Raw genomic sequence first — 14,636 nt, 5'->3', positions numbered from 1 at the left:
TTTGCGATTGCAAAATTGCTTCCATACATATGGCCCATAGTCAATTAAAACAACGGTAGTCAAAGGTTATCACGTGGTCCCAATACATGAGTGCATATAACACTACAACCAGTCTACGTCTGGTTGTTTCTTTCCCTCGTATCCCATCTCCTTTGGATGGGATGTGGCTGAGGGTGCCCCTCCTTTGGCATCTTTCAGGGCCATTTTGGGGATATCCTTCTTTTTATCCTTACCCCTTACCTTCCCTTGAGGGTGGAGTCTGGCCGCCTTTATGTTGGTCACCTCCTAGGGATTTCTAGCGCCCTTCATATGTGTCTACTTTTTTGCCTTTAATCCAGCCATATAATGCCTTAACTGAAGTGTCAACAAAGTCAGCCATTGTCGGTGAAGCCCACGTCTGGGGTGTCCTAAGCTTTTGTCTATACTCTTCGGGGGTCAAACCAAGCAGCTCTGCAAGTGCTGCTTTCCTGTTTGGTCAGGACTCCGCTATCTCCTTCTCGAATGTGAGCTGTTTTTCTCTACCGACTACTGGTACCAACTCCTATAGTTGTGTACCCACCTTCCTCATTTTGAGAGCTCTCGCATGAGACCAGTCACTTGTTTGTCATCCCCCTAGACGTAACTAGGGACAATCCCTTTAGGCAATCTGACATCAGGGGCACCTCCAATTACACCTCTGCTGCTACCATCCTCTTTTGGCCCAATGTTCGGCCCGACCTGGTCCTTCTCTCTTCCAGGGCCACTCTTCTCTCAGCCAGGGCTATGGCTCTCTCTTCCAAATCCACTGCTGCCATGCTCTCTTGCAGTGACCAACTTGCTAGTGCTGAAGCCTGCTCTGAAAGCCACATTTGGACTGCTGTAGGGAGGTGTGCTCTTGCCTGTGATGCTGATCAAAGGTGTCTGGTAGTTTGGTAGAAGTTGATTGGTGGTCGAGGTAAACTGGACCAGTGTTGTGGAGAGCTTTGTAGGCATGGGCGAGTAGCTTAGAGTGCTACCGCTGGCAGAAGAGGGCAACAGAGTAACACAAAGTATTTTTTTATTTGCATTATTAAATCTTCCCATTTCTTTTCGTCCTTCGTTGCGTTCTCGGGTAGTCCACGCTTCTCCTTGGCTCACATCAAAACATAATGGCGCGATGCTCAGTCACTTTTATTTATTTTTAGCTCCAAGACCTTTAGATAAAAAAAGCAATATACTTATTTAAAAAGGCTTTAAAAGGGCTTTCAGCCCTCTTTCTTCATCCATTTGTCTGTTAGTGTGTTGTTCTCTGTTTGTTTCCGCCGACTACAGCATACAGAGTGGGGCAGAGGGTCATCCCACTTCAGCTACTGCCTAACTTCATTATGTATGAGTGAAAGCCAATCTACCAAAAACAAGTGCACAGTGGAGAAGGAGAACAACCGTGACGGCATCCTGAACCGAAGTCCGGGTGTGCCTACGACCAGCAGAGTTGCGCAGTGACTGAGTCAACGGCCGACTCAGGTCAGAGAAAGAGCGAGTCTCAGGGCTGGGACCAGCGACTTCGAGCTGGATTTGGGAGGCCAGAAGGTCCTCCACCCGATCTCCGACATCCTGGACTTTGACTGCCTTGTGGAGGGCTAAAATCTATCAAGCCAAGTGACTTGCCCAGCTGTGGTATGAAAGTGAGGTCTGGCGGTATGTCAAATTGGATCAGATTTAAACAATGGAGAATAATTTTTTTTGCGCAAGTTGATTCAGGTCCACCACTCAACCCCAGCATTTTCTTTACATGAGGACCTGGGACTTGATTATGTTTCGGATCTGATAGCTCTAAGCCGGCTCTTGTGCTTGATCAAGATCTGAAGCAGGGCGGAGCTGAAGTTAAGCCGTTCGATTCTTGAAGACTGTTTGGCGATGGATCGGGTATCTAGTATATCTTGGATTGCTCAAGTTAAGGGAGCCTTGTTTTCTGTAGGTAGGCCAGATCTTTTTACCAATCCTACCTCACTTTCTGTCCGTTTGGAGAAAGGTTTAGAACTCCAGAAGCCTTCTGTTAGGAGTCACATGCTTTTAAAAACTGTGCAGGGGATTGAACCATGTTTGTGTTTGATTCGCTCAGAGCACGACAGGTTCTTATTGACCAGGTTCAAGTTTGATAAATTGTATCACATGCTGGCATCTCTTTGTGAGTGGGTTCAGGCTGAGGAAAAGGGCACCCTGTGGCTGCGACAATCTGTCTCCGCAGGATGTGCTCCATTTTATAATGTTTTGCCCTTTCTGTAGCTGGCCAAGGAAGCAGTTTTTATACCCCTTGCTGAAATCTTTGAATTTTAAACAAGTTAGGCCTGCCCTGATGTAACTTCTGATGCTTCCCACTTACCGTGTGATTTTTACATTTTTTTTTTTTGGAAAACCTTTATTCAAACAGTAAGGAGATACATGCGCAGGCCCACAACCACCATGGCCGGCCGCAAAGGCAGTAAATAGGAACAGGAGAAACGTAGGCCAAACAACAATCAGGACATTTCAAGTTATTCTAGATGTGGCTGTGAGGTTCGCAACACAGGATAGGAGGTTTTCATTTTTAAATTTTAGGAGAAGAGTAGGGGCTGCAACAACAAGGACATCACACCTTACATGAGAAATACACAAAAGAGACAAAGGGGACGTACCCCATTTACAGTCGGAGATAGGCTATGGACACAGCAACTATGAATCTACCAGCCGCGGCGGTAGAACTGGGCAGTAAGCAATACTACAGAAAGCAACATTACTAAGTATCATCCCAGAAAGCCCACCCCCCAAGAGCAGAGAAACGGAGGCTTGTTGAGATGCCAGAAAAAGAAAAAAGGTGCAAGACCAAGAGACAGCCAACCCTACTAAAGAGGAAGAGCCCTCCCAATGCCGGAAAAGAGTGATAGGGACCATAGAACAAAACAAACTAAAATAACAAACCCCCCCCACACCCGCCACCCTGCACCCCTGTAATGGCTACAGCCTAACCCACTAACAGCGTGCCTGTCGCCCCGGAACTGCCCCACAGAAGGGAAAAAGTAAAAGAAGTGGAGGAGGAGAGAAACAGACACACTCCCGGACACCCGGTACTCCCCGCCGGCAGCAACCTCCCCAAAGCACAATCCTCGTCAATCAAGCAAACATTCAGCAAAATGAACTGAGCAATCCCAGGAAAGTAAAAGTCAACCCAGTAAGTATCACGGGGAGACCTATCGCCAAAGTCACAGCAAATGCGATCAGGGAGAGCGTCTCAGGTAGACCAAAGCAGTGGCGAGGAGCAAGAACAACTCAAGGCCGGATTCAGCCCTGACCAGTGCGAATCCCTCCCGAAGCACGCGCCAACCAAGCCACAGCCGACCAGAGGCAGACAAAGCGTCCACGGCAGTCCGAGGCACTGAAGATGGAACAAAGTCCGGACACAAAATGGCGGCCTCCGTTATGCAGACGGGCCAGGACAAAGAAGAATGGCAATCCCCTTCGACAGGACCCTGAGATTCGGCATTGACGATCGGAACCTCCAGCGACGATACTCCATCGGATAGGAGACGTGAAGGGAAGACCAGGCACTGTAACGGGTGAAGGAGAAGTGAGGCCGACTCCCAAATGAGCGAAGTCGGGCTGCCGCTCGGGCACCTTAAGATGGCGGACCAAATCGCTCGACGGGACCACAAAATGCTGTTCAGGTGTCGCAGCGTCGGTGGCCGGTCGCAAGCAAACATCGTCCAGCTTTGCCGCCAGGGAGACATATGTGACAGTGAATTGTGAGCGGAGCGCCCCAATCGCTGCCATTACGGAACTCAATGAATGTGCGCTATCCGTCCCCTCCATCCCGGGGCCCAGAGGACGGAGGGGGACACAATCTCCAGCCCACATCGCCGGGCTTCGGGCACACATTCAGGCGATCTCAATAACTGGGGCGCCTCGTACTGGCTCGCTCAACACAGTCACCGGCCGTGGGTGCAGCCCGTCAGCCCCCGGACCCGGAAACGAGGGTCAGGCACATAGCCCCCAGCCACGGGTCAGGAGGATCACAGCACGTCACGATGTCTCTTCTCCGGCACTCTCCATCAACGAGGTCAGAAGTCGAAAGTGCAAAGAATTATTCGAATCCGGAAGACCGGCCACAATCTTGGTCCCACAGCCGATGTTGATCAGTTCCCACTCGGACAGTTCAGGAATCGAGGTCCCGGCGGCAGCCCTGGAGTAGGCCGAAGATAGGACACAACATAACTCCGTCGCTGAATAAGGTAGGAAGTCCGGGACGGCACCGTTGGCATCAGGTAACCTTCATACATCCAGGCATAGGGCGTGAGTAGAGGATAGACAACAGGATAGACGAGGCGCCGGCGGAGGTCGACGGAGCCGGGAGCTTATGCGGCCATCTTGATTCGCAGCGTAGCTCCTCCGATTTTTACAGTTTTATCTTTTTTTAATGCTGTTTGAGTGTCTAAGAAGTCAATACCAGGTTAATTGCTTTATGCTCTTGTTTTTTTGAATGTTTTAATCGTCTGTTTTTATTATGTATGAATTTGATATTACTGATTTTTGACTTCAATTATTTTTTGGTGACTTTGTTTACCGAACAAAGATTTATTGAATTGACTTACTTGAACTTGCATCTTTCCTGGGCTTGGAGCCAGTGGAGATTGTTGCCGTGTGGAGGGATGTGGTTATTTCGCGGAATGTTCATGATGAGTCTAGCGGTGGCATTCTGGGTGGTCTGGTGCCGGCTTATGACATGGGCTGGGATTCTAATGTAGAGGGCGTTTTCGCAATCAAGTCTGCTTGTGATGAGAATGTGGGTGACCAGTTGTCTTGTGTTCAGTGGGATCCACTTGAAAATCTTGAATAGCATACACAGGATGTGGAAACATGATGTGAAGACTGCGTTGATCTGTTTGGTCATGAAGAGGTTGGTGTCCAGGATAATCCTGTGGTCCTTGTTGATCTTCCCATTCTTACAAAAGGCCCTCAGCACATCTCTTTTGAACAAGGACAGGTTGGCCAAGCCAAGCTATATTTTTCCTTGCTTTTGGATTCTTCAAGATCTTTCCACATAATTTTCCATCATGTCTCAATCCTGTGGAATAATCCTTTTTAAGTCAACAACAACTGATTGAGAGGCACAAGAATTTCTTTTCTAGGTGCCCACTTAGTGGATTCTTAGTGGTCTCAGACTTCAACAATTGTATTATACTGTTAAATATATGTTTTGTATCCCACTGCTAGGCACCAATGAGAAATAGGGTGTTTTTTATGGTGTGGTTGTGCGACCTCTCTGTGTAATAAACTTACCAATCCCTTTAGGACCAGTAGGTTTTGTTTGTCAAGCCTTCAGCTCAATCCTGAGTATCTGTGGCTCACACGGTTGACGCCCCCTGAACTCCTCAGGGGTACTGGTAGGAGTCTAGCCCCCAGTGATCTACCTGGCACCTAGTATTGTGGTCTCAGCCAAATCCTTCCCTGGAGCGATAATTCAGAATCTGGGCGACCACGCTGCCCTACAAAGACTCTCTAGGGCTTACTGAACTCGGATGCAATTTTAGGCATCGGGTGTTGCCCGGAAGCGGTCTGAAGATTCTTGGCTACCACCTTACACCAGCAGGCTTCTCAGCTGTTGTGGCCCTATGCTGTGAACAGGTGGTCAGCCCAAATATCCTTCGAGTCTCTTTGCTTTAGCTGGGCTCCAGAGATGACTTATCCACGAGCAAGACAAAGCTGTCATTGTTCCTCTTCTATGCTAGCCACCAGGTTCAGCAGGTGCAGCCCACGCTGGTGCAGCCTCTCTTTGTCAGTTGCATGATGTGGCTGGGCAGTCCTTCTTCCAGTGTAAACTAGATCGAAGTTTTGGTTGCCAGGGGTGCCTTTTTTATGCTCAGAAGATGAGCTCAAGGTAGGGTGCAGTTGGTAGCCAATGTGCTACCAGGTTTCCTCCTCCTGATGACTACTTCCTGGGAAGTGTGGCATCTGGCTATCCCAAGATGCACCATTCCGCCCGCTCACCAGCATAGCAGAACCCCACTCTGCAACCGTTAAGGTCATTGGAGATTTATAAGAAAGTGGCAACTTTATGAAAGTGGCAGGCGTTACATTCATTTCAACGTGAAAATCAAGTTGTAGTTAATGTAACTAGATGTTTGATACCTTGGAGTATCAACTTTGGTTGCACCATTCAGAAGTTAATACAACTGAGGGGCCAGGGTGTAACCCTTTACTTGCCACTGGGGTGACCAAGTCTCTTCACAGTAAAAACAACAGTTTTGCGTTTTTACTGCCAGATCATGTGAAATATATGTGCTTACAATTAAATATGGTGCACCCTTCCTTAGGGCTCGGTAGGCCTTACACATATCACAGAGGGAGGTTTGGCGTTGCCATTGCTTTAAAACTGTTTAAAACTAGTGTTCCAGCCTCCCATGGCTGAATAAAGTTGAAATTTGAAATTTAAGTACATTGCTTTTTTTTTCCTGTGTCTCTGTGATGTCTTAGTAACTGTTCTTCCACAGTCCAGTGACCTCCCTCTATTGTCATTTTGATGCTATTACTGTTGAATCCAGAATGAGGTCCTCCTTGCTTTCAATACTTTGAATTTTGCATTCCTCTGAACAATTTGGTTTTTATTCACCTGTTATTTCATTGGAAGCTGATAAAGAACAGCTCGACCCATCAGCAGGCAGTATGCTTTTTTTTTTTCACAACACTTTTTATTAGTCTGCACAAATATAAATGCAAAGCCCCGGCCACCGGGTTCTGTTACATACATCACTGAAGCAGGCACAGCAGTGTCAGACATTTTTACATAATACAAACACCCCCCCACCCTCCCGGTTGCGCTGCTACCATGTACCAGGTTACTAAGACCAATAAGAGATCCAAGAATCACATGCCAAAACCGTCAGAGCACTACCATCGTGCTCCAGCACTCCCTAGTGATTAAAATGTCAGAGTGGAGTCATTTTCTGGGGGGGGGGGGGGGGTTCATGGTCCAGCCCCCTGTAGTCCGCCCACCTTTTCCAGATCCGAAAGTGCTTACGGGGGCACCCTCTGGCTAGGAAGAAAGGCTGCTCCAATCCCATACAGAAGTCCATGCCGTTCCTCCAGGCGGCCAAAGACGGGGCCAGGGGAGCCTTCCAAGCTCTTGCTATGTCCCGTTTGGCCAAGGTCAAACCCAGCAGTAATAGGTGACGTTTATATCGATTGCCTCCAACCCCCTCCATAACATGCAACAACGCCAATTTCGGTTCCCTCGACAGTTCCCATGCCAATACTTCTAATAAACATCGAAAGACCCTGGTCCAGAACCTATTCAGCCCCGGGCAATCCCACGTTGTGTGTAAGTGTGCCTACCTCAAAGCAGGCAGTATGTTTTTAACCCAGGAAGTCTATTGCCAGTTTGAAGGTTTTACTAAAATAATTCAGTCTTGCTAGGATGTGAAGGAAAGAGTTTCTAGACTGAGACAGCGAGATGACCCTATGAGCTCGATCTACTTTTTACGTAGCCCTCTTTAGTGGTATGGGCTATTACCAGGTTTATCTTCTTCTGCTAGTTCGCAGAGGGGACTGACCGTTCTTTCAACACTTTCACCCGCCACCCTAACCCACAGAATGATCAGCCTCATAGTTCTGCAGTAGCAGGGGAGCTAGGCCTCCACCACCATGGGGAGGTGCTTTCTCCCTAGGTTAATGTGGTGGTGTGCTATGGATCTAAACTCACAGATATAGCGATCTATGGATTGGGGGCGCCAAAGTTTTAAATGAGTAGTGCAGCCCCTCATCACTGCAGCACAAATAGGTTCTGGAGTCAATGTAGAGATTGACCCGTGCTGCATTTACAGCCTAGTATGCAGTAGGTCTCACTTTTTGAGCCACCCATATAAATCTGCCAGTGTTTCCCTGCCACCGCAGACATCCAGCCCTTTCTCGGCTGTCAAGCTGCCTCTTCCATGCAGGGTCTCTCCACCACAGAGTCTGTGAACCTGGGCATCTGTTCGTCAACACAGAAACCAGCACCAAGTTATTTGGAGCAATGCCCACAAAGAAAGACTCCCCTTACTTCACCACCTAGCTCTCTGATCCTCTGCCATTAATCTCTGTAACATGAACTCTTTTTCTTCCATCTTTCAACTCCCTCCTTGTAGAAGCATCATCTCATTTACTATAATGCAATAGCAATCTTTAAACACTGCCTCCTGTGGGGGGAGGGTGTCTCCTCTGTTTGTATCTCCTGACCCCTGCTCTTCATTAAGCACAACATGATGCCCTGTATCGGTTTTGGTTCTAAAGGCGTCGCTCATTAAAGGGTGAGACAGTCAGGAGTAGGGCACTGAGCCTTGTTTAGACGGGTTAAAGTCGGAGCTTATGGAAATGGTGCAGAGACAGTAAGGAGCCATGCCCTGCAACCCCCTCTCTGGCAAATGTACCCATTGACAATCTAGTCTATAGTTCCGTCTTTAAGGTCTCTAAATCAGCCCACTTGGTTTACTAACCCGAATAAAACTGCTGATTGGCCTGAGGAGGGTGTGGTATCCTGCTGTTCTTGATGTTTAGTCCTTCCTTTGTATTCTTTGCCCTTCTGCTCAATCATTGTGTGAGTGATGTCATGGAATGTTCCTGTGTGTCTGGTTGAGTGACATGTTAGTTGGTGTATGTGGGCTGAGCAGCTGGGATGCTGCTCTCGGTGGGGCTACTGCTACAACCATCTTTTATTCTACATTTCCTGTAACCTAAGGTGCCTACTTTAATCTAAAGAATAAATTACCTTTTGGATTCACCGTCAACTCTGCCTACCCTCCTCTTTACAATATTATACAGAGGTCAGTCTCTTGTGGTACAAAAAGTCTCTCTGAGTTTGACAGTAAGATTTACCAGGAGTGCCTTAGGCCATCTGTGGTCAATCCTGCCTATTGTATTCCCAAGTGCCTCTGCTCTTGGTGTCGGACATGAGTCTGTATTATGTACATCAGAATGTTGCTGCAGGAGTGATGCAACAACCACAAGTCTCCTTTCCTGTAGACTTCTCCGAACAAATTTAAGACTGTGCTTGTTGTTGAGCACCAAGAGGGGTAAAGGGAGGCAGGGAGATGAGAGAAGAGACACAAGAGACATTGTTGGTTTGTAGTCACACTGCTCATCTTGGCTGGTGGTGGTTCCCTCAGAATTTCTGTAGTCTAATGTGATTTTTCTTTTTTTAATACTAAACAGAGTGCAAGACTACTGTTACTCTTAGCTCCTATATCGGCTTAAAATACACAGCAGTGTTTTCATTTGCTTGGATTTCACATGAATGATAACATTGGCATACATTCAGCAGATCACTGGTTTAGTAACTGTATCTTGTTAGAGCCAGAGGAATTGTCATGAGACTGGTTGTGTTCTGATGTGGTATAGCAGTTGTTAATGATGAGAAACAAAGGTTCACATAGATTCTAAACATATAACTGTGGAAGCCTAAAAGAGAGTTGTTAGAGCACATATGTGCAAGATTGACTGAATCCCAGTATGTGGTTGCAGGAGATAGTTCCGGGACCCAACTGGAGTCCCTTTCCCTAAACAGTTATCTAATTCTCTGTAGCTATCACTAATCGGAGCCCTCTGAATACAGCATTGAGTAATTCCAGTGATGCAATGAAAGTATTTGAGATGAATCTGCAGGTGAAATTTCCAGAAGCGCCACAGACAGGAAAATGCTGGAAGATATTCTCTACATCTAACTTGAATATAACCCCCAAAATAGAGCCAGAAACACAGGTGAAAACTGAACCCAAGCAGAGGAGCTCTGGTGGAGAGCAAAGCCCAACTAGGGGATTCATCCTATCAACAGGGACGAAAGCCAAGCACTTGGCCACACCCCAGGTGTGGCTTTTATAGAATGCTAGAAATCTGTCTTTTCATCCCCTTCCATGCATTGAAAGCCTACATTTGCAACGCACTAAGAGGAACAAACATTGTCCTGTCCTATTTGGGAGCCATAACTACTTCTAGGTAACAGTGCTAGAGAAAAAGGTCCTAGTTTGTAACCAATTTTGACCAATTAGACTAGTAGGTGATAAACCCGTTTAAGTTGACACCATTGAGGCCTAACTAATTTCGCATTATGTTAGGAAGTCTAATATGGTTTCCATTCTTGAATGCCTCAGATAGCTTTAGAAGAGTAAGCAGACATGATTGAGACTTGTATCATCTACAACTTGTAGATTGTTTCAGGGCTGCATCCTACCTAATAACATAGTGAAAATCATTGAACAGGACATTACCCCAAATATGTTTAAACAGTTGATACGAAACACAGCTTTGAGTCACCTCTTCGAGGAAAGGTAGACCCAGTAGAAGACCAAAACTAAGATTAGCAGCATCAGCTGAGTATTCTGGACAAGCTCCTTACTTCATTCTTCACTCTTCCCTGTCTCTCAGATCAGCTGACTGTTAAAGCCTGCACACTTTGCACTGCCTAGGGCTTCGTGTCACTCAACTAGCTGTTCCTTGTACTGTAGTGTAGCTGCTGAACCTTCTTTAGTACAGTTCCCCATACTTAAAACTGTTATGATGTCTTCTAGTTTAGCACAAATTATTATGTACTTCTATTTTAAGTATAGTAGTCTAATTACATGTATTAAATATTATTTGACAGTGTTTTATTTAGTAAATGTTGTACATGCTGTAACATATTGTACTTGTAGAACAAATGAGAGATTAGATGTTAAAACAATAATGATATTCTTTCAAATCTGTATGTTACAACATACCTCCTTGAAAGCAACCCTGATCCTTCCCTTTGTCATCATAGAGCATCATAGTGTTGTGGAGTGCATGCACTGTTTTACTCATTCTGTATTGTTTGATATTAAGCAGGAGAGAGCCTCATTCTGGTTTTGTTTGGGTTGAAGTAGGAGAGAGCCTTCCAGTAAGAACTCTTTGCAGTCAGTTATGTTTGTAAGGTATAATGGAATATTGACCATATGCAATTGTTGGCTGTGTTTATTTCTTTACTGATAGAGACTGTTATTATTTTGTCTAGGCCCGGATGCTTATTGCTGAGGAAAATCTCCTTACCACTATAATCCAGACCTTCATGGATCACTTGACACACCGTGATAACCGTAGCAGGTTCCATTTTGAGCGCTACACTGCCCTGCAAGCATTCAAATTCAGAAGAGTGCAAAGCCTAATTTTGGATCTCAAGTAAGTATCTATGAAAAAGTACAGCTAACCACATTGAAGTTCTATTGATTCTCAATTTTCCGGTGCATCCTCCTTTTCCTTCCTATCCCCACCCCGAATTCTTTTCAAGTATCTGTAATTTAAGGAAATTGGAATGAGTTTATGCCCTCACAACATGTATGGAAGGAAGGCCAATGCAGTATTCTCGCTTCTGAAATTAACTGTGCCACAGGTATTGGTAACCTCAGCAGGTGGGAATACTGTGGCATTGGAGCTATGCTTGTGAGCGGCCCCTAAAGAATAGAGACTTAATGTTGCAATCTAGATTACCCCACCAGATTACAACAGTAATTCCCCATTTTCAGGCTGTCTCCCACTCTGCAAGTTCACTAGGTATTACCTGGTTAAGTGTAAACTGCAGGAATGCAACGTTTCCATTACAGTTGCCGTTCCTTGTTTGGCTGGAAACTCTGCTTCCGGCTGATTCGGAACTTGTTCACATGTTAATAAAAACCTACTTGTGTGGTCATCTAAAATGCACTAGTCTTTGGTGTCTGTGGAATTTAGTTTGAAGACTACTATTAAGAACTGTGCTCTAAGCTCCAGAGTTCGAGCTCTGTTGTAAATATAAACCAATGGGATATCATGAATATTATGTCCTTTTTCTCACTTCCCTGTGGAGTGCCTCAGAGATCTTCCCGAAGCCTGACATGATTTAATCTGTATGTCATCCCTCTGGCCAAAATAATCAAAAGCTATGGCTTTGCTCTGGTGTCCTATGCAGACGACACACAGATAATTGTTTCAATTAATAGTCCATCAAACTCAACGGCAGTCAGATTCCACGTCTGCATGTGTCATATAGGCAATTATATGCTAGACAACTGTCGAAAACTTAATTCATCTAAGACCAAAGTTCTTCTTTTCGGGAATAGCTCATCAATTTGGTCAGACAGTTGGTGGCCGTCCCAACTGGGCCCTTTGCCAACCCCGTCAAATAAAGTGAAAAATCTTAGTGTACTATTTGATACCAATTTGTCAAGTTCTGAGGAAAATACTTCATCTTATTCCTCTTGATTTGAGAAAAACAGTGGTCACTGAATTAATTGCAACTAGGCTAGACTACTGTAATGCATTATTTACCAGTGCAAATAAGCAACGTATCAATAATCACCAGATGGTACGAAACTCCGCCTCCAAGGCCCTGACTCAATAGCACTGGCTGCCGGTTGCTAAGCGTATTCAGTTTATAGCCTTGTGCATAGCATTCAACTCATTGCATGGTATAGGGCCCTGTCAGATGTCATGCTATCTTAACCCATATTTCCCGGCTAGACCACTTAAGTCAGTGAACTGTGGGAACCTTGTCACTCCCGGATCATGTAAAATCAAATGGGGGGGCAAAAGCTTCACTCATACCACGACTAGACTATGGAACTCCATGCCAACAATACTAAAAAAGGTAACCAATCTGTTAAAATTCAGAAAAGGTCTGAAGACTTGGCTTTTTAGATGGCGAGTCCAAGCTAATCTTGCACAATCCCATTGTTCTGAAGGTAGCGCTCTATAAATGCCTCGTTTAATTTTTTCTTGGTATTCCCCTTCTTGAGTGACATGTGCGAGTGAATCAAAAGTGAATATGTGTGATAAATAGAATGCACATTTAGTTTTTGTTGTTGTACATGTTTCACAACATGATAAAGCTTGCTTGAATATATTCACAGTATTTAATCTAAAAGCTTACTGTTCTGTTTGACATTATTTGTTATTATTAGCTGAAGAGTTTGTACAAGGTTGATAACTTTGTGTCTTTATTGGTATTCAAAAGAGCACAGTGTTGCACAATGAAAATATGTAAAAGGTATCGGGTCATTCACTGCTAATTGTTTATTTTGAGAGTTTCGACAGCAGTGAAATTAACAGCTGAGCACAAAGAATTAGGGATTAGAGAGGAACTTTCACACCAAGAGACAGCGAGACAGGCTGTGCAGAATCAATCACCCATTCTGATCGACGGCTACCTGAGAAGGAGGCAGTTGGCCTTCACTTACTATGCTCATAAAGCCCAGCTGCCACTGTACGATGAGACCAGCAGGCTTTTTCCTATCAATCTGAACACAAGTCTTATTGTTCAAAGAGACATAGGGGTGCAAGGCATCTCTGAAACACAACATAGGTTTTATTTTTTGCTGTCCTAGAATCAGTGTAGTGCATAGAAGTAGAAGAATGACTCTAGAATTATTATTAAAGTGTACAGAAATTAGGTTTGATTTATGTTTACACTTTTGGTAAATTCCGCTGCCATTTTATTTGTTTTTATTGTGGTTACAATTTTTATTGTGTGCACCAGATTATGAATCTTTAAAATGTCTTCCTCTAGTTTTAGTGTTGTTGGGTGTGTTACTCCTTTTTGACTGAGGGTTTGGGTTCAACTATCTAGCCCCTCACCGGGTTGATTGTTACCTGAAATACATCCCACTCAAATATTGCTCAGTGTGGACCCAACTGTTTTTCTGTCTCGTGTTGGCACATTGACAGTGTCCCTAATGCCTTGCGGTATACAAATCTGAACTTCGTGTTTCTAGAACAGTCTAGAAAATGTTATTGTTGGGTGCCTGGATGCGGTGCATGAATTTTCTAGATCTTTGAGTATTTTGGATGACACAGTAAAAAAAACAAGTTTTTGATGGAGATAGATACTTCACCTTTTGAAGATTCACCTGGTGTCAGACTGGATCCAGAAACGTTCCAGCAATACTGTGCCAGTAACTCCTGAAACTATGTGCGGAGCCTATATAGGGGCAACCCTCTGTGCTGACATCAGTCCTTCCCTTCCGTGTCGCCAGATGCGAATCCAGAGCTACCTCTTGGAGACCCATTCTACCTCAAACTGTAAAACACAAAATATATTAGTGGGACTCTGTCCTTTCCCACCACCCCCACTCTCCTGAGATGCGCAGTTTATTGATCTCCCTCCTAAGTAGGTCGAGGTCTGGCCCTATCCATAACTCATTCCAGCACACACGTTTCCGGTGCCATCCGCCACTCAAAAACACATCGAAGAGTTCCCTGAGGCCATGCTCTTACTCTTCGGATCCTTGCTGACTCTCTCTTGTGCATCTTTGGGCTCCATGGAGCCGAGGGGCCCTCAATTTGGAATACCACTGGCGAGTTTGCCCACTGCACCGGTTGGACCCTCCGATCTCACCTCAAGGCTGCCTCTAGTTTCGGTTTCCACTCCACCTCCAGCACCAAGCTCCACACTGGTTCACGGAACTTTGACGCAGATGCAGACTCCATTTAAACTGGAAGATGAGATTCTTATTGTAGTGTCCGTCGATGCGCCGGATTGACCTGTGGAGACGCAGCTTCCTCCACCTGAGCTTTTACAAGGCAGAAAACACACTCCCCATTCCCTATTTGGCACGTATTTGGAAAACTATTTCGATGAAGTGGATTATATTAACCAGCCATACAAGTGGCTAGTAGCCTTGATACCTCCC

At 45.3% G+C, this 14,636-nt stretch overlaps 1 protein-coding gene across 3 annotated transcripts in view; it reads left to right on the top strand.

Annotated features, from left to right (window-relative positions):
- UBR2 (ubiquitin protein ligase E3 component n-recognin 2) overlaps positions 1–14,636 on the top strand; it is a 1,804,160-nt gene that overhangs the window by 441,919 nt on the left and 1,347,605 nt on the right. For all 3 annotated transcript variants that reach the window (XM_086927821.1, XM_086927820.1, XM_086927822.1), the window contains one exon: positions 10,991–11,154. In XM_086927821.1, coding sequence (XP_086783947.1) covers positions 10,991–11,154 — 164 coding nt within the window. The remainder of the gene's footprint in view (positions 1–10,990; positions 11,155–14,636) is intronic.

This window comes from Lissotriton vulgaris, chromosome 6 (genome assembly GCF_964263255.1).
Source record: "Lissotriton vulgaris chromosome 6, aLisVul1.2, whole genome shotgun sequence".
In the NCBI taxonomy this organism is placed as follows: Eukaryota; Metazoa; Chordata; class Amphibia; order Caudata; family Salamandridae; genus Lissotriton; species Lissotriton vulgaris.
Note: the sequence above shows the minus strand (reverse complement) of the source record. Positions and strands in the feature narration are given on the sequence as shown.